We start from the raw sequence: 25,999 nt of genomic DNA on the forward strand, positions 1-25,999 counted from the left end.
TCTCCAAAAGCCTCTTCTTGTGAAATGGATAGATGGACATAAGGAGACACAACAGAGCTCAGTCTTAGAAAACCACTGGTACTACTAACAGGAAAGGTGTAGAAACTGGTAATTTCCATCGTTACTTACTGCATGTTGCCACAAAATTGCTGACGTTAATTTCTTGTGGTTTGGTTCTATAAAAACTTCATGTATAGTCAGCTGGGTGGCTTCCATTATTTGTGGAACACCATTTTCCTGCCCAGAGAGAATAAAGCATTTATTTATTATTATTTTATTTTATTATTATTTATTTTCTATCCCACCTTTATTATTTTTATAAATAACTGAAGGCGGCGAACATACCTAATACTCCTTCCTCCTCCTATTTTCCCCACAACAGCCCTGTGAGGTGAGTTGGGCTGAGAGAGAGTGACTAGCCCAAGGTCACCCAGCCAGCTTTCATGCCTAAGGTGGGACTAGAACTCTCAGTCTCCTGGTTTAGCCTGGAGCCTTAACCACTATACCAAACTGACTGTACCAAATTTAGTCTGGTTCCAATCAAAGAGAATATTTGTAGCTCAAGGTTGAACTGTGGAGTCCTTGATGTTCTCCGAGCCTTGTTGTTTTCTTGTTCTTAGTCTGGTTCATTGAAACTCCAGGCTAACGGACCCGCTGGCAAATCCAGGTTAGCCACCCCCTACCCCGAGCCAGGAGAAATCCAATTACCTCTGGGTCTGGGAAAGCAAGGGGCCTGGCTAGCTGTTCAGAGTGGATTTATCCATAGCGCTTGTACTGCACCAGCTTCTTCTTCCAGCTGTAGAGCCATATTCATCTTTCCCAAATGATAATATGCTTTCTTTAACCTTCTGATTGACAAAACCTTTTTTTTTACCTTGTTGAATGTTCTTCATTTTCCAAAGCTTCCATCAACTCATTAACCTAGGTCAGTGCTTAGTCACTATCCTGCCATCACCTAGGTATTAATTTACAGCTTGGATGGTCCCTAAATACAGGTGGATTCTCTTGCAGCTTTAAGTACTGCCCTAGAAGGAGCCTAGCTGAGGCTAGGGCCTTTCCAGTGGTGGCCCCAGTACTGTGGAATTCTCTATCCCTCACTTGGTCTTCATCTTTTCTGGATGCTTTTAAAGAACTTCGAAAAGCCACTTTATATATTAGCCTTCTCTTCCCGACTGGCACTTCATTATTTATGTTTGAGGGCTGTTTTGCTAATATTTTATGTGGCTTACTGTTATTTCCTGTATTGGTTTACATTTGGCTATTTGTTTGTTTTGTGCCTTTGAATCAGTGTTGACTCAGGGCAACTGCCTGGACAAGTCCCTGCAGGTTGGTGTAGTGGTTATGTTGTCCCAGGAACACTAGGTTCATGCCTGGCCTGCTAGCCAACAAACACACCAAGGGTGAAGATAGAAAAATAGCTTTATTCTGTGCAGAGCAAGTGTACTTGGGGATATCTGCCAAAGCAGGCACCCCCCAGATAACAACAATTTTTGTACCCAAGGTCTCAAATGCCAAGTAAAAATCACATGGTCTTAAGTGCTGGCAAAGCAAGCAGTATTTCTTATTAATGAAACAAGCAGGTGTTCCCTATCAGCAAAGCAAGCATTTTCTCAAATCTACACATAACATTCCTAATCAGCAAGAGGCAAGTTTTACATCAGTCAATTCTGTTTATCTACCCACAGCTTGTTCCCCTCCTTAACTTTCCCCAGTACCAGTTAGAGCAGTCAAATGTATGCCCCTCCCTGCATTCCCTGTGCCAGCTACAGCAGATCAAGGTGGGATTACTCTATTCAAACGCTGTGCAACGTGACAGCAGGATCGATCAGTGACCCTTATTCATGCTGCCTCATCAGTTAAGGCACCAGACTGGAGACCATGAGCTCTAGTCCCACCTTAGTCACAAAGCCAACTGGGTGACCTTGGGCCAGTCCCCCTCTCTCAGCCGTAGGAAGGAAGCATTGGCAAACTGGGCTGGCATGTGGGTAGAAATAATGGCAGCAAATAAATAAATAAATAAATAAATAAATACTTGTTTTGAGGCTAGGGCTCTAAGTTTATTGAATGCCTATATTTCCTTGCATGCTGATACTAATTCTTTGGTAGTTATGTTTTGACTTTGAATCATTGTAGAACCTTTTCTAAGCCCATGAAATATTTATTCCATGTTTTATGAGTGCAGTATAATGTAAATAGGTAAATATTACTCCTCTTCCATTTTTAAACAGTTTAATGAAACAATTATTAGCTCTCTGAAGAAAGTTAAGAGCATTCATAAATTCAAGAAGCATTTAGCAGAAATGGAACATTCAACCAAATGTGACGAAGATTGTTTTCCTGTAATTTAATTCCTCTTAAATTTGGTGATGTCCCGATGGAAGTTCAAAAGCTATTAATAGATGATATACCAGATATTTTATTCTACAGGCATGTCTGCCATACTGGGGAATAGTTATTTTAAACTCTCATTTATTTAGCCTTATGTAGCAAATGTATATCCTCATATCCATTCTTTACAATTATCATTCAGGAAGTCCAGAGCAATATAGAATAGAATGCTATATCAATTTATCTTTCCACATGTGGTTAGAGATGTTAGTTATATAGTTATTGTTCCAGCATGGATTATTCCCTTTATTTTTAGTGCCCCTGATGAGATTTGAGTGTATCCTTCCTTAATATTTTCTCCTCTCATAAACAGCTGCTGTCCTCTTTGAAGGCAATAAAACTTCATTCATTTCTCCTTAATTCTTTTTCAGAGCAACCATTTTTTTAAACAAGATGCTGTTGAGAGTAGGTGCTGATTGCCAGTTTAACTGGTTCCAATCAAGCCTGCTAGGAGAAGCTTATGGCAATAATTTTCTGTTCTTCTGGTGGCCAAATGTGAGACCTTATTTGTGAGGTTGAGCCTGAAGTATTCAGATAATAGAATATTTTCCACAACAACTGTTTGATCTCCCTGCTAGATTAATTCACCCAGGTGAATTATTCCTTCCTTGGGGATGAGGTCGAATGCAGCTCAGAATTTCATGGTTTGTCCCATGTCTTCATGGGTCTAATTCATATAGAAGGCCACACCTTTGACTAGGTATCTCAGAGCAATCTGAAGTGGTAGGGATAGGAACATTGCAATCAGTTGTTTATCATGAACAGATAACTTTCTGGTAACCATAGGTTTGCTGGCATCACCAAACATAACAGGGAGAGCAAACCCACTAAGATGGTCCACCTCTAGATACCTGATAGATCTACTTGGCTTTCACAGGGTGCTCGGGGAGTTTCCTAGCAATTTGGTGGGTGGTTTGGTTGAGCATCTAGTTAACCACAGGAATAGAGAGGCTACAAAGCTGCTAGACAGGGCTGCACCTGAGCAACTTCTCTATGTCTGTTTCAGAAATGCTTGTGTTGCTCGCTAATTTAGAATTTGCAGGATGGATACCGAAGCAGGAGAACATTAAAGGAGGTGCCAGGACCAAAACAAACAGCATGTTTATTCAAATTGTCCCTATTAATTTCGTACAACACAAGTCCTTCCCCAATTGCTATGGTGAGTCCGAGCAGCAGGGACGGTCCCTGGAATTCAACTCACAAAGGGGTTGCTTTCATTGGGCAAGTTTTATGACCAGAGAGATTGGAGAGGGATTTCAAGAGAGTAAGCTGTTCGCGCTTCTACACATTGAAAGCAATGCGATTGCGCCAGCAGCAGGAAATGGTCAGGCAATGGAGAGATTGCCTACAGAAACCGCTTGCTTTTTTTCTCCCCCTCCTCTGTAGAGCAGAGAGATTAGAGATAAAGAGATTTCAAGAGAGTACTGTAAGCTGTTTGTGTAGCATGTCCCCCAGCTCCTGAAATGTGCCCACTCTATCTGATCTAATGGAATGGGCAGATATCCCATTCCCAGCACCTTAAACTCCATACCCAGTACCTTGAATTCCACTTGAAAAGAAACTGGGAGCCAGTACAGCTCCCACAACAATGGTGTAACATGGGTAAACTGAGGGGTGCCCAGCACTGCACGAGCTGCTACATTGTGGACCAGTTGTAATTTCCAGGTGATCTTTAAGGGCAGCTGCATGTAGAGGGCATTGCAATAGTTGAGCCAGGAGGTGACCAAGGTGTGAGTGACTGTGAGTCTTCTGGCCCAGGAATGGGTGCAATTGATGCACAAGACATGTCGGCAAAGGCCCCCCTAGCTATGGCTGTCACCTACTCCTTGAGCAGGAGTTGTGAGCCCAGAGGACCCCCAAATTGCACACCAGCTCTGTCTTGGGAAGTGCAACCCCATCAAGAGTCAAAGATAACAGCTCACCAGACCAGGGGATCCAAAAACCCAAAGCCACTGCATCTTGCTAGGGTTGAGCCAGAGCTGGCTCCCCCGCATCCAGACCCTCACAGGGGCATGACCTCTTATAGTCTTATAATACCTTTGTTGCAGGAGCTGTCCTGGTTGACAATTTGCTTCCTGGTGTAATTCAAGGTCCTGGTCATCAGTTTTACCTGTCAGCAAACTATATGGCTTCAGACCTTGGTATCTGTGATGCTGTCTACTCAAGGAAGAATCTACACATCCAGTAAAATGCAGCAGAGAGGACATACTTTGTGTTCCCTCTCTCTAAGATACCTTGGATGTCAGCTCAGAAGCAAACATTCTCTGGGATAACATCCTTCCTCTGGAACCGCTTGTTGCCTGAAGTGGGGATGGTATCATCCCTGATGATATTTTAAAAGGCTGTTAAAGCACTGCTTTTGTTCCTAATAAGGAGGAGCTTTGTGATAAATGTCAGGTTATTTGGATCTTATTGATGTATTGATTTGTTGTTTATATTTTTGTTATTCTGTTATGTATTGGATTGAGTAGGCCACTCCAATTTATAGGTTTGGAACGGCACAGAAATCCTAACAATGAATTAATAATAAGTACATCCTATCTGGTGTTTGGCTCAGCCCCCTGGCCTTCACTGCCTAATGAAACTAAACCTCAGTCTGCATAGCTGCTTGGGAATATGTTTTTAAAAGGACTTGTATTTTTCTTTCTTCTTGGTTTGTAATCTTCCTGTCTGTGTAAGCTTTTCACATTATTAGTAAGTCATTCTGAGTACGAAATTCAGAATAAATTTTCTTGCTGAATTACAGGGACCAGTTACATTAAGCATTACCTTGTATGCACTGCAGTACTGCTTAATAAACAAGGATACTATACTCTCAAATGACAGCATGGAAACACATTAGTAGAATCAATATTCCATTAGAGATAAAGACTCCATTTATAATACGTCATTATGATAAATGGTTTTCCATCAGTGCTGCATGACAATTTATATTGTTGGATACATCATCCCCATGCCCGGATTCTTTCCTTCATGGTACAGAGTAGAGGCGAAATCATTTGATCATCACTTTCCATCTCTATTCTGCTATTGATATAAAAGGGTTAAGGCTGGAATAACGAAAGGCCACTCCCTTTGGGACTTGCCGTGCTAATTACCCACAGTACTCTTTCCAGTGGCTCTGGAAAGTTCTGTGTCTTTTGAGACAGAGATGGACAGACAGAGAATATTTCTTGTTTGTTGTTCATGTTTGTCCCCCTGATTTTCCCCAACTTTTGTCTCATATTTTTTCCAGTTTTCCAGTCTGATGTTTGTTGATATAAACTATATTTTTGTTAACTGAGCTGAGTGGCATGTGTACTTGCTCTCATCTGAATATAGGGATTGATTAGGATTGTACTAGTTTCAAACTACCTATAATGATTTTTCATTTAAAAAGTTATGGGCCTTTTGGGGAGCTATAGCTAAACTCTGACCACCCAGAGCAACCCAGTTACAAAAACAATTCCAGTTTATTCCCAGGGGCTTGGTCAAGCTACAGCTGAACCAGCATTCAGCCCACAAATTGTGGGTACTTATCAGGATTTAAAATACCTTGATTGAGGGTGGGGGGTTGCCTTCAAAGCTAGCATAAGGTTTTTGAAAATGGATCAGAAAATCTTATGCTTGAAGATGGGAATGAATAAAGCATCTGAAGTGTGAAGATGAAGGCATTATTTGAAAAACTGGAAGCCTCAGAAGTTTGGAAATGCAATATCCAGAAGAAGCCCAAGCTAGAACAATTTGGATAAATGACTTTGGTCTGAAATAATTAGAAGGTTGAACTCAACAAACTATATATCGATTCAAAACTGTGCTTCAGGAAAGGAGATCTGGGACAAACTAAGATGGACATATGTATGTTTATCAATGAGCAATAATACTTTAATGTTCAGAAAACTTGCAAATCTGAAATTATCAGGAAATGGAAGTTTAATGGAACATGCATTAAAATAGTGTGAACCTTTCTAATAATCAAGGAATTGTTACTAACTTCATTATCAGAAAACAATATATAGTAGAGTTAATCAAACTTCATGATGAAATTTCTCTTGAGAATGTAACTACCAGACTGGAGGTATGCCAACATGATTTGAACAGTGCAACCTATGTAGGGAATCTTCTAAACAAGATAAAAGGGAGAAATGTAGCCAATGTAGCCAATCATTACTGCAATAGGAAAGGACACATTAGGAGAAAATGCAGACTTTACAGAGCTAAGACCCATACAAGAAAGAGAGATAATGAGGTCAAATGTCCTAAAAGAAAAACACCTGCATAGGGATTGCAAAAACAATGAGGTATAGATAAAGAAACAGTATTTATGTTAGCAAATAAATGCTTACCTGAGATTGGACAAAATTCTGAATACTATAAAATTTTATAGTAATTTTATGAAACATTACAATTAAAAAGAAAAACTAAGAAAATATGAAAAAATAGAAAGTGCAAAAAAATAGAAAAATAGGGAAAAAAAAGAAAATAGTAAAGAAAAAGAAAAGAAATATATAAAGAAATCACTTCCCCCTTCATCACAAGTATGAATAATTTTAGTAACTTATCACCTTCTCTTAAAATACAACAAATGATCTCTTCTTTCCATATCTCATCTCTTATTTATAAACAAATCCTTAAAACCTCACTGTTCAGTCCTACTCAGCAAAAGTCCATTGTTGTTTATTCGTTTAGTTGCTTCCGACTCTTCGTGACTTCATGGACCAGCCCACGCCAGAGCTTCCTGTCGGTCGTCAACACACCCAGCTCCCCCAGGGACGAATCCATCACCTCTAGAATATCATCCATCCACCTTGCCCTTGGTCGGCCCCTCTTCCTTTTGCCTTCCACTCTCCCTAGCATCAGCATCTTCTCCAGAGTGTCCTGTCTTCTCATTATGTGGCCAAAGTATTTCAGTTTTGCCTTTAATATCATTCCCTGAAGTGAGCAGTCTGGCTTTATTTCCTGGAGGATGGACTGGTTTGATCTTCTTGCAGTCCAAGGCACTCTCAGAATTTTCCTCCAACACCACAGTTCCAAAGCATCTATCTTCCTTCTCTCAGCCTTCCTTATGGTCCAGCTCTCACAGCCATATGTTGCTATGGGGAACACCATTGCTTTAACTATGCGGACCTTTGTTGTCAGCGTGATGTCTCTGCTCTTAACTATTTTATCGAGATTTGTCATTGCTCTTCTCCCAAGGATTAAGGGTCTTCTGATTTCTTGACTGCAGTCAGCATCTGCAGTAATCTTTGCACCTAGAAATACAAAGTCTTTCACTGCTTCTACATTTTCTCCCTCTATTTGCCAGTTATCAATCAAGCTGGTTGCCATAATCTTGGTTTTTTTGAGGTTTAGCTGCAAGCCAGCTTTTGCACTTTCTTCTTTCACCTTCATCATAAGGCTCCTCAGTTCCTCTTCGCTTTCAGCCATCAAAGTGGTATCATCTGCATATCTGAGATTGTTAATGTTTCTTCCAGTGATCTTAACTCCAGCCTTGGATTCCTCAAGCCCAGCATGTTGCATGATGTGTTCTGCATACAAGTTGAATAGGTAGGGTGAGAGTATACAGCCCTGCCGTACTCCTTGCCCAATCTTAAACCAGTCTGTTGTTTCATGGTCTGTTCTTACTGTTGCTACTTGGTCGTTATACAGATTCTTCAGGAGGCAGACAAGATGACTTGGTATCCCCATACCACTAAGAACTTGCCACAATTAGTTATGGTCCACACAGTCAAAGGCTTTAGAATAGTCAATAAAACAGAAATAGATGTTTTTCTGAAACTCCCTGGCTTTTTCCATGATCCAGCGGATATTGGCAATTTGGTCCCTAGTTCCTCTGCCTTTTCTAAACCCAGCTTGTACACCTGGCAATTGTCGCTCCATGAATTGCTGAAGTCTACCTTGCAGGATCTTGAGCATTACCTTACTGGCATGTGAAATGAGTGCCACTGTTTGATAGTTGGAACATTCTTTAGTGTTCCCCTTTTTTGGTATGGGGATATAAGTTGATTTTTTCCAATCTGATGGCCATTCTTGTGTTTTCCAAATTTGCTGGCATATAGCATGCATTACCTTGACAGCATCATCTTGCAAGATTTTGAACAGTTCAGCTGGGATGCCGTCATCTCCTGCTGCCTTGTTATTAGCAATGCTTCTTAAGGCCCATTCAACCTCACTCTTCAGAATGTCTGGCTCTAGCTCACTGACCACACCGTCAAAGCTATCCCCGATATTGTTATCCTTCCTATACAGGTCTTCTGTATATTCTTGCCACCTTTTCTTGATCTCTTCTTCTTCTGTTAGGTCCTTGCCATCTTTGTTTTTGATCATGCCCATTTTTGCCTGGAATTTACCTCCGATGTTTCTAATTTTCTGGAAGAGGTCTCTTGTCCTTCCTATTCTATTGTCTTCTTCCACTTCCGTGCATTGCTTGTTTAAAAACAATTCCTTATCTCTTCTGGCTAACCTCTGGAATTTTGCATTTAATTGGGCATATCTCCCCCTATCACTGTTGCCTTTTGCTTTCCTTCTTTCTTGGGCTACTTCTAGTGTCTCAGCAGACAGCCATTTTGCCTTCTTGGTTTTCTCTTTCTGTGGGATGTATTTTGTTGCCACCTCCTGAACAATGTTGCGAACTTCCGTCCATAGTTCTTCCGGGACCCTATCTGCTAAGTCCAGTCCCTTAAATCTATTCTTCACCTCCACTGCATATTCCTTAGGAATGTTAGTGAGCTCATATCTAGCTGATCTGTGGGTCTTTCCTAATCTCTTGAGTCTGATCCTAAATTGTGCAGTAAGAAGTTCGTGATCTGAACTACAGTCAGCTCCAGGTCTTGTTTTTACCGACTGTACAGATGTCTGCCACCTTTGGCTTCAAAGGATGTAGTCAATCTGATTTCGGTGTTGCCCATCTGGTGAAGTCCACGTATAAAGCTGTCTCTTAGGTTGCTGGAAGAGAGTGTTTGTTCTGTGGAGTGAGTTGTCTTGGCAAAATTCTATCAGCCTATGTCCAAAATGTCTATCTTTAATCTTGACATCTCCCCAATAACCACATCCAATTTGCCCTGGCTCATAGATCTTACATTCCAGGTTCCAATGGTGTGTTGATCCTTAGAACATCGGATTTGCCGTTCACCACCAGCACCGTTGGCCGCTAGCCATCCTTTCAGCTTTGAGCTAGCTGCGTCATCACGTCTGGGGCTAGTTGAACTCATCCTCTGTTCCTCCCCAGTAGCATTTTGACCATCTTCCGACCTGGGGGTCTCATCTTCCGATGGTATACTGACATATCTCTGGTTGTACTGATCCATTTAGTTTTTATGGCAAGAATACTGGGGTGGGTTGCCATTACCTTCCCCAGGGATCGCATTTAGTCTGACCTCTCTGTCATGACCTTCCCATCTTGGGTGGCCCTTCATGGTTTAGCTCATGGCATCACTGAGGTGCTCAAGCTCCAGCACCATGACAAGGTAACGATCCTTTGCTGAAGAAAAGTCCATTAAGGGTTACCAAAGATAACCACATATCTATTTCAACCTTGATCAAATCAACCAACGTTATATTCCTTCCTTTTACTTTTAACAATCTTGATCTTTAATCCCTTCAAATAGTGTCCTGGAACTTGATTTCTTTTCATTTTATCTTTGTCCCCTTCTCAGAATTTTTTTTTAAACTTTAACAAATCTCTTTTGTAAATCCAATATAGGAAAATTGTCCAGGTCACTGTTTTGGTTTCTTATTTGTATATCCCTTTTAATCCAGCGTAGCATGATTTTCCATATCATTCTTGTAGCCTGTCATTTTTGAATCCACATTCAAATCAGTCTCAGTCTTGTCCAGTAAAGCTTGTTCCTCTTCCTCTTAAACATCTTTTAAACACAGTCTGTCTATAATGGCAGACACTCTTAAAATTATCTTCTTGGGTCCATTGTTCACAAATATTCCTCAATATGTCCAGTGTTAAAGTAGTTTGCTCCATTCTGTATTAGTAAGTAAAATTTAAGTGTTCTTGTCCTTTAATTGTAATCTTTAGTTCCTTCTGGTTCCCTCTAGTGTCCAACCTTCAATGTCCCATCCTATCATGTTTTTATTTGAGGAATTCAAAGCCAAAGCATTTCTCCCCTGGAAGGATTCTTATACTTAATTTCAAATTCTTACTTCAAATCCATCTGGACCCTTTGTCCATTTGTAACTTTCCAAACTCAATGTTCTAATTACCCTTTTGCTGTTTATTCCAAAAAAGAAAGAAATAATTTTTAAGTCCTTAAACCTGTATTTAAAATTTCTTTTGCAAATATATATATATCTATTATATGATAGATCACATATACTCAGCTTATTTTCTGACTGCTAAATCTTAAACTGTTTCATTTTCATTGCATCTGAAGAGACAGATGGCTTTTACAACCTTCTCTGGATTCAGTCATAGTTTTGTGAATTTGCTTGGTTAATAACAGGCAATAAGGTTGTTCAGACCCCTTGGTTCTGCCCTCAAATTCCTCCCTCAGGAACACTTTGCCTGAAGCCCAGATACTGCATTTCCCAGAAGAACAATTTCTTTTTCCTTTTATATTCTATTGTAGTAATTTGTCACCCGTTTCAGAAAATCAGCAAAAGAATCTTACCTCTTCTAATGAAATTAGTTAGTTTGGGGTTGTTGCTTTTTTTTTTTTTTTGCATTCTGTTGTACATGTGAAATTCATGAAATATTTCTAGCAGAAGTTCAACCTTCAGTTAGTCTATTTTGAAGAGTTAGATTTACAAATGTTGAGAAAATGGTAATATTTTATATAGTATTGATTACTTCATAAACTAGTGGCTCCTGGTGCTTTATGTGACCTTTAAGTATAGGTCACATAAAGTGTGATTTAAATGTTTTTAATTTTAAAAAAATCTTTTTTTAGAATTAAAACTACATCGCAATTTCAGCAGTATGAAACTGTTTTTCCTGTTGGGAGGAAGACCCCCCCTCCTCCCCAGGTGGTTAGTTTCCAAGCAGAAAGAAATGAAATATGCCAGACAATTGGTGAAGAGTTAAGGAAGCACTTTATTCAGCCCATGATCAAAAGTGGAAGTTGGATGGCGGCCGCACTGAGCATTCCTTTGTCACCTCTTTTATAGGTTTCTGCTTCAAAGACTTAAGTCAATAGTGGCAATACAGACATAATGAACCAACCTATCACATTTTCTTTTCTCCTGTTCACGTTCATGTTCTTACAGCATGAACACCTCATGCTGCTATCATGAGCACAAGGTAGCTGTAGCAGGTGTTTTTCCTTCCCAATATTTAGCATCACATTACTTTCCAGGCTGTTTTCTCGTACCCCTACTTTAAACTCCTACAGCAGCTTTTCTCAACTTTTTTTAATAAAGCTTTATCAAGTTTTTCAACAAATACATTAAAAATACAAGAAATGAAATAAAGTATACTACAAGAGAAAAAAGGAACTAAAAAGTGTGAAAATACAAAAAAAAGATTACTACATACTACATAATACATACATACTAACTTCTGACTTTCTATAACAAAGATATAAATAAGTCAATATCAATCTCTTACTCTAGTTCAAACTGGAATGAGCATTACTTCTATAAAACATTTCCATTCTCAGTATAAAATTTCCTCTAAAACACTATTTTCCCCTTGAAATAGATATATATTATTTATTGTAAACCACCCAGAGTCCCCCTTTTTGGGGGGGAGATGGGCGGTGATAGAAATTTGAACAATAAATAAATAAAAAAATAAAAAAAACATTTTATAATATAAAAAAAATCCCCCCTTAATAGACAGATAATCAAATATTATCCTTCCTCATTACAATTTTACTCCTAACCAAAACATTAATATAGTTAAACATTATATCTCCACCATTACATATTTAAACAATAACCTTATTAATATCCTTTTACCCAAGATAAATTCATTATCCTGTCTAAACCTTTAAAAGACCATCCTAATAGACACAAACAGTTAACCCACTTCAAAGTAAACTAAGGGATTTATATATCTCACTGTTACACACAAGGCTTTTTCCTTGCAATCCTCAACCTGCCTTGTAAAGTCCAACTCAGATTCAAGGACCATCCGTCCCTTGAGGCTTAAATCTTGTCTTTGATCTGGATATTCCAAGAATGCAGCCATTTCCATTCCTTTTACACCCAATGCTTTTCCTTCTTCAAAATTGACATTCCAGAGGTGAATCTTCTTCCCTTCACTTCTTGGCTTTGGGACATTACTCCTCATTTTTTTTCTTTGAGACCAGGACCTTATTTTCCAAATAACTTTCTAAGAGATGGTCCAAAGCATAAGTAACCTTGAGGTACAGCTCCTTAAAAATATCCATCTCTCTCCATGGAATGTTGTGCCTGAGGATATTAGACAAAAGGCTGTCTTTCAGAAAGAAAGTGTTAATCAGCGGGGATGGAAAAATAAAGGTAAACAAAGCTGTTTCTCACGGGAAAGCAGATAAATCAAAGCTCAGTTCCACAAATTCAACGAAGTGTGTAATTCTTTTGTAATCCTTCAAACTTTGAAAAAAGTAACAGTAAGCAGGTGAAAGTTTTTAAATCCAACAATACAATTTAAAAAGAAAAGAGAGAAAAATATCTATTTAGAAAAAAAGCCAAATTAACAAATTAATAACTTCCAAAAGTAATGAAAACCATCAAGAGATTCTGCATTTCTTTGTTGCAAAGAGCCTCTCCTTAATAATAACTTTAAAAAAATCAGTGTTTTAGAAATGGGGTGGGCAGCTTTTGAGTCCATTTATGGCTTCAACAGGGCTTAGGAAATGATGGCAATCCCTGCCTCCCAGCTGCTAGCTTACCAGTTGATCGCAAAACACTGTTTTGCGGTCTTTTGGCTGCTTCCAGACGTCAGGAGGACAAATGGGGTAATTCCTGGGGTTCTTAATCTGGAGAACACTTCTGGGCTCTAGGAAATTCTGCCTGAGCCCAAAAAAAACCTGTGTTGACAGGTCAACCACAGAGCTTGCGGAGACACGTCTCAAGTTGCCAATCCCCCACCAGAAGTCCAGCCTTTCTCAACTTTTTGACCCTGGAGGAACCCTTGAAATATTTTTCAGGCCTCGGGGAACCCCTGCACATTCAGGCTCAAATAGAGGCCCGAAGTTACAAAATTATTATATTCCTTTCATGGGTAGGCCTATAGATATGCATTAACAGTGTTCTTAAACTAAAAATAAAGAATAAAACTTACCTCTTTAATGTGAAGCTGCCCAAATTTGAAATAATTTTTTAAATAAATTGCGATCTCCCAGGGAACACCTAGTGACCTCTCATGGAACCCTAGGGTGCCACGGAACCCTGGTTGAGAAACCCTGGCCTACAGTGTTCAAAGCCCTCTGGATCATGTCTGCAAGATGCCATTCAAACACATCCAAGTTCTTGTAAGCTGCTGAATATTATTATTATTATTATTATTATTAATTATTATATTGTTATCCCACCTCAAGGTGGTGAACATACCTAATACTGCTGCTTCCTATTTTCTCCACAACAACCACACTGGCCCACATAGTGGCTGTTACAGTCATCTACAACATACAGTATAAGGACTGTAGCAGCCACTGTGTAGGACAGTCAGGCAGAAGACTAGCAGAGTGCATCCGTGAATACCAACTGGCAGTCAGAAGACACAGTGAAAACTCCTTGATTGCACAACACATGGAGAGACTCAAATACAGTTTCAACTGGGAAACTGAGCATCTTAGACCAAGCCAAATCCAAAATCACTAGGGAATTCCTGGAAGCTTGGCATTCAGAAAAATCAGCCATCAATAGACACATTGAGATAAATCATGTTTAGACATCATTCAAAAGAGACATTAAAAAAGCTAAGAAGGAAACAAAAAGACCAGGACACATCTTCTCCAACAGCCAACACCCAGATAAGCAGGGATTAACACCAGACAAACAATCAAGCAGAAAACAATCCCATAATCAAGGAACTACCAAGGAGAAACCCACACCTCCACCAACACTTGCAGGGCAAGCTACTGTATATAAACAGGGAGCAAACCACACACTTGCTCACACTCACACTGATGATGTTACCTAGTTGGGTAATGAAACGTCTGCAAGCAAACCACCAAGCTCAGAGAGCACCAAAGACTCCATGGGATCATTTTTGCTAATGCATTTCTTAGGGGATCTCAAGGAGTACAAAATAATAATTTCTCAGATGAGCCAGTGCACTTTGATCTAATTACCAGGTTGCATTACTTGAAATTTAAATGAAAGAACTTATACAAGAACAGTGCCTCAACAGGCCTATTTTCAGAGCAGAAAGTTATCACGCTAACTTTAACAAAAATACAGTACTGTAGTAATGCTGAGTGAGCTTGTAAAAAAATGATTGGCTGAGTATCTACAATATATCCTTGGTTCCATAATTAAGCTTAAGTTAAAACTAACATTTCATGTTTTTAGAGATAATAGAGGATCACATATGTCCTCTTTATTATGAATATGGCGGAGACAGATTGAGATGTAAAGCAATGCTTATTAACTACTCCTATGGGAACAAATAAATCATTTCTAGGTTTGAAGTAGGCGAGAAAGATAAATTCTAGACATCACTGCATAAAAGCTGCTTGTTGTCTCTTCTTAGGCTAATCCTGACAAATGCTGGAAGCTTTTTTCACTTGGGCAATTATGTACAAGACATAATTATGCATCTAACACATGCAGATTTCATGATGGCCATTCATTGTTTGTGCCAGAGAAGTTAATAGCTTGCTTCTAATCTCCTTGGAATCAGCCATTTCCCCCTCCCAATGATGGGGTTTAGGTTGATTTATGGGTGAACTTTTAATCCTAAACGAGACATTAACGACCCTTAGCTTATATTTTTGTGACAATGCCTTCTGGGCAATTCTTTACACTACAGGGTGAAATCATGAGACCTTTTTAATGATCTTTCAAGTGTGGCAGAATTGCACAGACTTAAGGACATGCTGTAGTAGGTATTTAGAATTTAGACATGCTGTAGTATTTAGGACAGATTTAGGACACAATGGTAGAACACATGCTTTCTATGCAAAATGTCCCAGATGGTATCCGTGGGCTGAGAAGGAGTTGTGACTAAGCTGGTTCTGAACAGTGCAGACAATAATTAGACTAAGCAAGGTGTTTGATGAGCTGTTGTTTGTTTAATTATGGTTTACTGAATAAACTCATCCCCCAGATTCATAAAACATACAAGGCTAATATGTGTTTCACTTATTTGTGGCTTAGCTTATTTGAACTCAATAAAATGAAGTATGTTCAATAAACTGTGGTTAAGCAACCATGATTTATGTTATGTGAAATAATTTTTAACAATAAATAATTGAATCAAATTAAATAACAATATAATAATAATTAAACAATTATTCACCATTAGCTGGGTTTACAGAATACATTAATTTGTTTACAAACCATAATGGCTGCATTTATATACTGTCATGAGTAAGGATGGCGAGCAGGGGGCTCCCATCCAGACTGTCAAGTGCATGCGTAGCACTGATGAATTGTTCAGCCATTCAAAGAGACACAAATCGGGACTGCCTTAACCCTTGGGGGTTATATGTCTGGGTTTTCCCACGCTTCTTCAGTTTGTTAGGATTCCTGTTAAGTACTAGCAATAAATATTAGAGACCAGTTCCTTGTCTCAGTGTGTTTCCTGGTTGTTAGGACATATACAGGATGCTAAACCCATATTAAACAAATGGCTATGGATTATGCTCCAGGTGATCATTATGCCTGGTAGAACTATGTAAATGTAAAATTGCATCAGTTATGGATTTGTCCCTCTGAGGATTGTAATGCCTCAATCTTAATGCCTAAGAACTTTTGCCACAAGCCATCAAGGATTTGCTAAAAGTCTTTATTAGGATATTACTAGGATAGGTAATCACAGGCCAGTCAAGGCCTTGAATAAAAAAGTTTGGGCCCAAACAGCCCATTCAAACAGTTCTTTCCCCCTCCTCAGGCTGCACATTACAGCCTGATACTTTTCCATGCTTTCTTGAATTCTCTCTCCCTTCTTTGACGATTTACAACCGTTCTCAGATGGCCCCAACTGGTTTTCCTTTGATAGGGAGTTCTTCCCAAACAAACCAACGTCTTTCTTGAATGCGGGCTGCTCTCTTGCTTACAGCTTCAGTTACACATCTCTATTCTAAAACACTGCTCTATCTACTTTCTATTTCTCTCTTTTTTAATGTTTTTGTAATTATTAATTGTTCAAGATATAATTAAGGCACATAATGCAGAATATAAGACCGATAGAATACAAGTCTAAAAAAGAAACAGGAAAAGCTAAAACGGTGCAGGAATAAGCAAAAAAGCCTATCAGACCTGTGGCTTCTGACCTTTTCCAGAACAGGTATAAAAGTACATAAAAGTTAATCTCTTACTATTAATTAAACATTTAGTAACATTGTATCTCTGAAATTGAATCTTTCAATCATCAAAACCTAAAATCAAGATTTCATTCTTTGCATTACAAGCACAGTTACAGTGTTTTATCAATGCTCTCAGTTTAGCCATTTGCACCAATTCCATCAGCTTAATCATCCAGTCCTCCGTTGAGGGAGTTTGTGCATTTTTCCACATTTAAGCATATAGGAGTCTTGCTGCTGTTATCATATATAAGAACAGAGTTCCATGCTGCTTTTCAGGCTGTTGGTCCATCAAACCCAAGAGCAACAGCTCCAGTTTCAACTGTAAGTCCACTTTAAGAATATTTTGAATAATACTACATATCTGGTTCCAGAATTTCTTAGTTTTTCCACAAGTCCACCATAAATGATAGAAAAGTTCCTTCCTCCTGTGAGCATTTCCAACTGACATTTGATATCCCATTATACATTTTAGACAGCTTATCAGGAGTTAAATATCAACGGTACAGCATTTTATAAAAATTTTCTTTCAAATTATAGTTCCAAGTGAATTTCAGATTTTTGTTCCACATGTTTTCCCATTGTTCTATCATGATATTGTACCCAAAGTTCTTAGCCCATTTAATTGTACAATCCTTAATATATTCATCTTCTTTGCCTCTATTATACCTTAAAAAAAATCAAACCAACTTTGAATCATTATGGAAAAATAGAATCATACAGCCTTGAAATCAATCCACATGCTTATTCTTAATTTCTTAACCCACCTCATAATAAACCAGAACATTTATTTGTCTCCATATTATACACAGGACATTTTTTATAAATGAATCAAGAAGCCCGAGTGCCCCCCTTAGAAAGTTTGCAAAAAACTTCCCACATGCCAGAGCTATCCCACTCTCAAAACAAACCCTGAGACAAACAGACCAGTCATTATCTTGCAAGTCAAATTGCAGCTCCTTCCCGAGTAGCACATATCCATCAGTTAGCATGCCTCCACATTCTGGATTCTCATGATTGGGCAAAATGCCTCCTTCTTGATATATCTCTTCCACTCCTTTCAGAAAGCCCTCAGCCAATTGAAAACTTTTAAAAATAATATCCCTAACATCTTGCAAAATAGCTTGAGTAGTTTCGTGGAGAATTTGTTTGAAATCAGCAGCTCAGCACAGAGTCCTGAAACGGTCCTCTTAAGGGTCTTCCATACTCCAATAAGTAAAATCTAGCTCCCTATGTAGGACTTCCAGAAGCTATTGAATAATGTTGACAAAATAAAAAGCATGCAAACCAGCAGATGCAGCGCCAAGGGAAGTGAGCAAAAAGCTGAAAACTCAAAACATCAAATTAAGCGTGTAGGAAAAAGTTACATCCTTCAAGTTAGATACAAAAATAGTAATGGAGAAGTGCTTATTTTTTCCTCAGTCCTCCTTAAATTTTAAATGGGAAGTAAGCTAGCAGTTAAAGGAAGATTTTAAGAGTAATCCAGAAACATTGATGTTTAACAGTAAGAGCTTCATTTCTTCTTGCTGCTGAGAGTTTCTCTTGAGGTACAAATCTTAAAAATGTATACATTGGGTGGTTTAGGAATGAGAAAGGCTCAACCTAGAGTCCCAAAGGGGCCTCAGCATGGTCTGGAAAATGGGGTACCCCCCGACTCCCGTCTTCTCTTACCGGATTAGTGCCAATGCTGTTGACGATCCTCAGGCTACAAGGCGACATTTTGAAGTGCAAATGGGGGTGATTCCGAGTGTTTTCTGTCCATGAAAACGCTCCAGGGCAACAGGAAAAGCCTGCCCATGCCCCCAAAAAGAGTCCCATGCTGCCAGGTCTGCCCGCTGAGCTCATGGGCAATCTGTTCAGTCGGCCATGTTCCCTCAAGCTTCTCTACTTTCTATTTCTCCATGTTGGAGTTTTGCGTTCAGACACCTATTAAGCCTGAATGCTGAACTCTGGCAGCCTCACAGCTTAAAAGTATGATATGCAGGGAATCAGTGTTGGAGGATGTCCTTGGGAATGTATTATTTAACATTTCTCATATAGAGTGCAATCACACATCATCCTAAGCCACATTTGATAACCACCATTTGCTGAACAAGCTACAATTGAGATCACATATGCTGTCATAAACCATGGTTTATAACAACGGCTTGGCTCATGCAGCACATGAAACAAAAACTTTTTAAAAAATTATACAGCTCTACAAAGAACATTTCAAAAATTCAATACATTTTAATATTACATAAAGCAAGGGCTTTATATATTGCATAGCCTCTTTGTGTGTGTATATGTGTGTGTGTGTGTGTGTGTGCAAAGCAATTATTTCAAGTTGCACCTTCAAGGACAGATTTGGGGAGTTAGGGAGGGGGTAGGAAAGGTTTCAGGGTGAGAAGTTGATGGGGAGGAATTTACACAAAGCAATGTGTCTCAACCTTGACAACTTTAAGACATCTGGACTTTAACTCCCAGAATTCCCCAGCCAGCCATTAACTAGTTGATTTTGATAAAGGTGATGAAAACCAAGGTTCAAAATTAAAATCATAGAACTTAGATGCAAAATACTATGTTGAAGGTAATCTCTTTTGATATGAGATTCAGGAGATGTAATTAAACATAAATGAATTGCAAACCATCTGAAATCATTGTCACCCGCAATTGTAATGCTGCAAGAAATAGATGAAGTTAAAGATAAATCACAAATATTTAAACATTCATGGCTTGTTCAACAAGTTTGTTATGCATCTGGAGATAAATGTAAGGGTTATTAAAATTTAAATCCATTAAAGCTTTACATGATCCCAGTGGTCATTATATTTTCATGTCTGACTTGCTATGTAAGCAAGAAATTCCGTTTGCATTAAACTAAGCCCCTAATAAGTGGTAAATACTGTTTGTATACAATATAAAATATTGAACAAGCTATCACACTTTGCAATAGGGAAAATAGTAACAGGCATAGATTCAGGTTACAATAATACCTGATTTCAAACATTGTAAGTATAAAACATTTTTTTTTAAATCCTAGATGTAATAAATATAAGTTATACCAGTTATTTCAGTTGCTGGGACTGTATGTTTTGGGAACTCATCAGCAGCAAAGGACTTTATTCTGGAAGACATCAAACATATTCAGAAATTTATTCATTTATTTGCTTGTTTCTAGAAATCTTTTCCAGCAAGTATTGTTGACTCACCCTATAATTGATGAACTAATTATGTGCTGGTCTCAGAAACATTACATATTGATTATTCTCATACTTACTCTAAAACTTGTCTAAATCCTTATTGCTCACTATACAAGTATTTAAGGAAAGGTTTTAGAGCAGGCATGTCCAACCCATGGGCCTCATGTGGCCCGGAACAGCTAGTAATGCGAGCCCCCCAAATCGTAAACTTTTAACGTTATTTTGTGATTTTTTTCGTGACTCGATCACGCGGTGCTCAAGCGCAGACTGTGTAGGTAGAAACAACAGAACGCTGTGTAGGGGAGGGGCAATGCAGTGCTGCCGCCACCCACTACACACATCAGCTCATGGCGACTTGGCATTATATATAATATTTCAACCTACCTACATGTGCTCTGTGATGACAGGCGTTTATTGTAATTAAGTAGACATGTAAGTTTTCTTATCTGATTATTAAACTTTGCTTTGTTTATTTGCCCACCTAACAATTTAAGGTGGGCTTGTTGTGTTATTTCTTAAAAAACATATTTATTCCTAAATAAATTTATTCCAGCATGGCTTTGACATTGTTTCAACAGAAAACAGAACCCAAAAAAGAAAATAAAAGAAAAATCACGGATAAATGAAGAGTATTCAATAAAAAATGGACAGATGAGTACTTTTTTGTTGAGACAAATACTGAGGCACTGTGCTTAATTTGTAGGGAAAATATCTCAGTTTTCAAGGACTATAATTTGAAAAGGCATTATACAGAAAAACATGCTGCCAAATTCGAAGCGTATCAAGGAATTTGTCGTAAGAACAAATTAGCGGAACTGAAAAAAAGACTGTTGTCTCAACAATGTTTTTTTAAAAAGTCACAACTCAAAAGGACTCTATTATAAAAGCTAGTTATTTGGTAGCAAATCTGATGGCAAAAAAAAAAAAAATCAAAACCATTTACTGATGGTGAGTTTATTAAGCAATGTATAGAAAGATATAATTTGTCCTGATAAAAAAATCGATTTTTCTAAAATCAGTTTGTCTCACCAGACTATAGCCAGGCGAATTGAAGAAATAGGAAAATCTATCGAAAGAGGTTTGAAGAGTAAAGCTGCTAATTTCAAATGTTATGCTTTGGCGATGGATGAAAGCACTGATGCTACAGATACGGCTCAACTTGCCACTTTTATTAGAGGTATTGATAACCAATATAATGTCACTGAAGAAATGGCTTCTTTGGTGCCCTTAAAAGACACAACTAAATCTCTTGATTTGTCCAAAGCAGTAAAAATGACATTAAAGCGATTTTCTTTAACTATTGTCTACATACCTTGTATATCTACTGATGGCGCCTCGGTGATGGTTGGTAAAAGTGAGGGACTTACAAAACTGACAGAAGATGATGCAAGTGCCACCGGCAACTCACATTTGGTGAAGTATCACTGCATTCTACATCAAGAAAATTTATGCGTGAAAGCTTTAAAAATGGATAATGTCATGCAAATTGTCATCAAAGCCGTGAATTTCATAAGGGCCAAGGGATTTAATTATCGCCAATTCCTTAAAAGTATGGCTGCTGATTATGGGGACATCATTTACTTTTCTGAAGTACAGCGGCTAAGTCGGGGGAAAATGCTGAAAAGATTTTATGATTTGCAAAATGAAATCAAGTTGTTTATGGAATCAAAAAGAAAATTTGTGCCAGAACTTGAAGATGAAAAATGGCTCACAGATTTAGCATTTTTGGTGGATTTGACCGCTCATTTAAATGAGTTAAACATGCCTCTTCAAGGTGAAAACCAACTTATCACTGCAATGTTTCAAACCATAACAGCGTTTGAAATGAAACTTTAAGTATGGCAAGCTCAAGTTATGGAAAATAATTTTATACATTTTAATACATTGGCTAAACAGTCCTGTGAACAGCAAGAAATATGCAGCCTTGCTTTTTGGTTTGATACAGGAATTTGAGAACAGGTTTCAAGATTTCCGGAAAAATCATCAATATTTTGGTATATTTTCAACTCCATTTTCAGTCGACATAACTACATTGCCTCCGAATTTTCAGATGGAATGCATAAGAGTTGCAATCAGACATTCAACTCAAAGAAAAAATTGATCATGTCTCTCTACTGGACTTTTATAAGACCTATCTTCCCAGAGAAAAAATATCCCTCGCTTCACAAGCACGCCTTATTCATGACATCGCTTTTTGGCAACACGTACATTTGTGAGCGACTATTTTCAAGGATGAAGCACACAAAGAGTGAAATTAGAATTAAAATTTCTCACGAGCACCTTGAGAACTCACTGAGCATTGCAACCACTTTCATTGAACCAGACACTGATGCATTAGTTTCTCAAAAACAAGGTCAAATATCCCACTAGTTTTTGTTATTTATTTTATTTTATTTATTCAATTTCTATAACCACCCATCTCAGCAAGTGCCTCTGGGCAGCTTACAACGATAAAAACCATAAAATGTTGCCCTCTTTCTAAAAATTTTATAATACAAGATATTAAAAAATAAACGTTTTTTACTTATATACGTTAACTATATTATATATTTTATGTGTGGCCCAAGACAATTCCTCTTCACTTAACGTGGCCCAGGGAAGCCAAAAGTGGACACCCATGCCTTAATCAGATAAGTGCTGTCCCTGGTATAAAAGTGCTGTTTGCTGTCCGTTCAGCACTTCCTTTCCCTTGAAGGAGTGAGGTCCACTTATTCCTGGTACCTTGAATAAATGTTCTTTGATTCTCCCACTCTGTGTGTGTTCACTGGGCATATCACACCAGGCGAATGAGCAAATGGCTGGTTGTGGCCAACATATGGACATGGTAAAAGGAAGGATGATGAGCAAAGGCAGGAGGTAAAGAGAAGTGTAGTGAATGGTGCTGGTGTAAACTACATTTAGCTATAATTTCTTGCTTTTTATCTTTTTTTGCTTGCTGTTTTTACTCCTTTTCTGTACTTTTTAAATTTTATTTTTTATCCCACCTTTATTATTTTTATAAATAACTCAAGGTGGCAAACATACCTAATACTCCTTCCTCCTCCTATTTTCCCCACAACAACAACCCTGTGAGGTGGGTTGAGCTCAGAGAGAGTGACTGGCCAAGGTCACCCAGCCAGCTTTCATGCCTAAGGTGGAACTAGAACTCACAGTCTCCTGGACTCTAGTCCAGCACCTTAACCACTAGGTTGCTTGCTCCTAAGGGGAGTAGTGTAATGGGTATAAATTTTACCAAGTGCACAACAAAATGCAGTTGCCAAGTATACAACCTATAGGAACTTTTTTAAAACCTAATTTCAATCACAAACATATCTGTATTATCGTTATTCAATCAGCAGTGACCAGGCATTCAATAAATGATGTTATCCATTTTAAACCATGCATACTGTAGAACTCTACTTGATCATACTGAAAATCTTATTCATATACAGAATAACCAAGATGCTTATGCTTTTATAATGGTTTTATCTGAATTATGTTTTATACTTCTTGTTCAGTTGTTAGTTTTACTGTGGCTTTATGTGCTGTATATTATCATTCTTTCTCTGAATTTATTTAGATTTTATTTAGATTTTTTAAAAATTTTATTATAGTTTTTTTTATCTCACTTTATTATTTTTATACATAACTCAAAGTGGTGAACATAGCTAATACTCCTTCCTCCTCCTATTTTCCCCACAACAACAACCCTGTTAAATAGTGGATTTAACCTTCTTGTGGATTTAACCTTCTCCTCCTCCCCTTTCTCTTAATTCTATTCTTTAAATTAATTTTGTATCTTCAAGTCAGTATTGACTGCTGGTGACTGCGTAGACAAGTCCCTGCAGTTTTCTTGCCAAGATTTTTAGAAGTGGTTTAGCATTCCCTTCTTCCTAAGGCTGAGAGAGAGTGACTGGCCCAAGGTCACCCAGCCAGCTTTGTGCCTTAGGCAGGACTAGAACTCACAGTCTCCTGGTTTCTTGCCCAGCACCTTAACCACTAGACCAAACTGGCTCTTTATCTATCTATCTATCTATCTATCTATCTATCTATCTATCTATCTATCTATCTATCATCTATCTATTCTTTATTTTCTTTCTCTTTTTTCTTTCTTTTATAGTGCTTTTCATTTTTTCTGTTGTATTTTGTATAATTGATGAGAGGTCTTTGTTAAATAATAAATAATGCCATAAAGTTATATTTAATTTTATGATCATGATTAATTATAGTTCTGCCTCCATGAAATAAAATGCTGCTCATCAGCTTGTCTTGCCATGTAGCCTGATGTGTTGCTGGAGAAAGAATTAATAGATTTGCTATTTAAAGTGCATCTGTTGTTTTAAAATTAACACCCGGTCTGTTTACTGACATTGGATATTTTAGAAGTCCCCTATCTGAATGCAGTAGCTGTGTGTGCTTTAAACTTTTGGTGGTTGAATTCCAAGATTCTAGGCAGAACACACTAATTATGCCAATGGGTTTGATTAGGGCTCCCCAAAGCTTGTTCTCTTTTGTGGGCCTTGATGGCAGTAAAATGTTGCAAATTCCTAGTGTAATTTAAGTAGAAGCAAAATAATAGATTGACTTGCTTTGGAAAAGAAAGATAGCAAAACAGAACAGTGTTGAATGCAAGAGACCTCTTATGATGAAGTTATGGCCCTGTGGATTGTTTTTAATGTCAGCTCTCAGATCCAACTGCTATGGCCAGTAATTGAGGATGATGGAAGTTGTTGCTGACAACCCCAGATTTAGAAGAATTTGGCCGCTGAAACTGTTGCTAATATTTGGGTTTTTTTGTTTTTTTTGTCCTACTCTTCATAGCTCTCTCTGTTCATGAATACATTATCCACGTTCTTTTAAAACATTCAACATGACTCTAAGGAGAGTTCGCTTGTAATGCTTGTTTATTTATTTAATGGACCTTTATTTTAATCTTGCAGGCTTTTGGACAGTCATTCTCTGTCCACCGAAAAGTAGCTGAAGATGGTGAGACACGGGAAGAGACACTCCTTCAGGAGTCAGCATCAAAGGAAGCCTATTACCTTGGGAAGATTTTGGAAATGCAGAACGAGCTGAAACAAAGTAGAACAGTGGTTACCAACGTTCAGGCAGAGAATGAACGATTGACAGCAATTGTGCAGGACTTGAAGGAGGTAAATCAGGTTACGAAAAGCGGTGACATGTGAAATAGATTTTAACTGAATGTAGTTTTCAAATACACGGTTGAAAGATATGCAGAGGTCCCCTGAACTGGATTTACTCCCATATCCTTGTTTCTCAAGAAGTAGCTATAGGGGCCTTAATCCAGATTGCACCATTGTTGGGTGTGACCTAAAATATCATGCTGATTCCTGTAGATCAGCCTTAAGTAATCTGTATGCTGCTTGCATTTTCCCTACACAGAAATGTTTCCATATATAACCATGTTTCAAGCATCCCTTATTGTCTTCTTATTTTCATACAGATTATTCCGTTATTAAATCTACAAATATTCTGCTTTAATGCACACTTCTGAAGCGTGCCTTTAGTGTTAATTGCAAAAAATTGGAGAAGGAAAAGAGATGGAAGGAAGAGATCCAAAATTTTAATTTCTTGCTTTAAATGACCTAGTTTCTCATATATGCAAATTTATGGGTCTTCTTGTCCAAAGATGCCAGGGTTAATTGATTATAATAACATGGTATGTAGACCAAACTGGAGTTAACCCAGTTTGAGTAGAATAAGAACTTTTGGTGTGATTAAACATGGAAGTAAATTCTTTTAATCTTTTGCTCTAATCTTTGCTTAGAGATTTCTTGCTGTTTCTCCATACAACACTAAATCATGTGTAAAGGGGGCCATTAAGAATGTCTCTCATGTTTCCTAAGATTACAAGAACTCTGATGGGTTAGTCCAATGGCCTGGTCCAGAACAACATTTCAGGTCACACACTGAGCACCCAGCTACTTTCAGGGAGGTCGCAAATACAGGGAAGAAGGTGATAGCCAACTTGCTCTATAGCAGCTGGTATTCACAGCATACTGCTAAGTATTTGGAGATCACAGCCCACCATCAAACTGTCCAGTC

General features: G+C 38.2%; 1 protein-coding gene and 1 long non-coding RNA gene across 11 annotated transcripts in view; one reads left to right on the top strand and one right to left on the bottom strand.

Annotated features, from left to right (window-relative positions):
* Nucleotides 1-25,999, bottom strand: part of LOC134501360 (uncharacterized) — a 425,249-nt gene that overhangs the window by 324,513 nt on the left and 74,737 nt on the right. The window lies entirely within an intron of this gene.
* BICD1 (BICD cargo adaptor 1) overlaps nucleotides 1-25,999 on the top strand; it is a 116,914-nt gene that overhangs the window by 24,629 nt on the left and 66,286 nt on the right. For all 10 annotated transcript variants that reach the window (XM_063309167.1, XM_063309157.1, XM_063309162.1 and 7 more), the window contains exon 2: nucleotides 24,874-25,086. In XM_063309167.1, coding sequence (XP_063165237.1) covers nucleotides 24,874-25,086 — 213 coding nt within the window. The remainder of the gene's footprint in view (nucleotides 1-24,873; nucleotides 25,087-25,999) is intronic.

The sequence above is a fragment of the Candoia aspera genome, chromosome 7 (genome assembly GCF_035149785.1).
Source record: "Candoia aspera isolate rCanAsp1 chromosome 7, rCanAsp1.hap2, whole genome shotgun sequence".
Lineage (NCBI taxonomy): Eukaryota > Metazoa > Chordata > Lepidosauria > Squamata > Boidae > Candoia > Candoia aspera.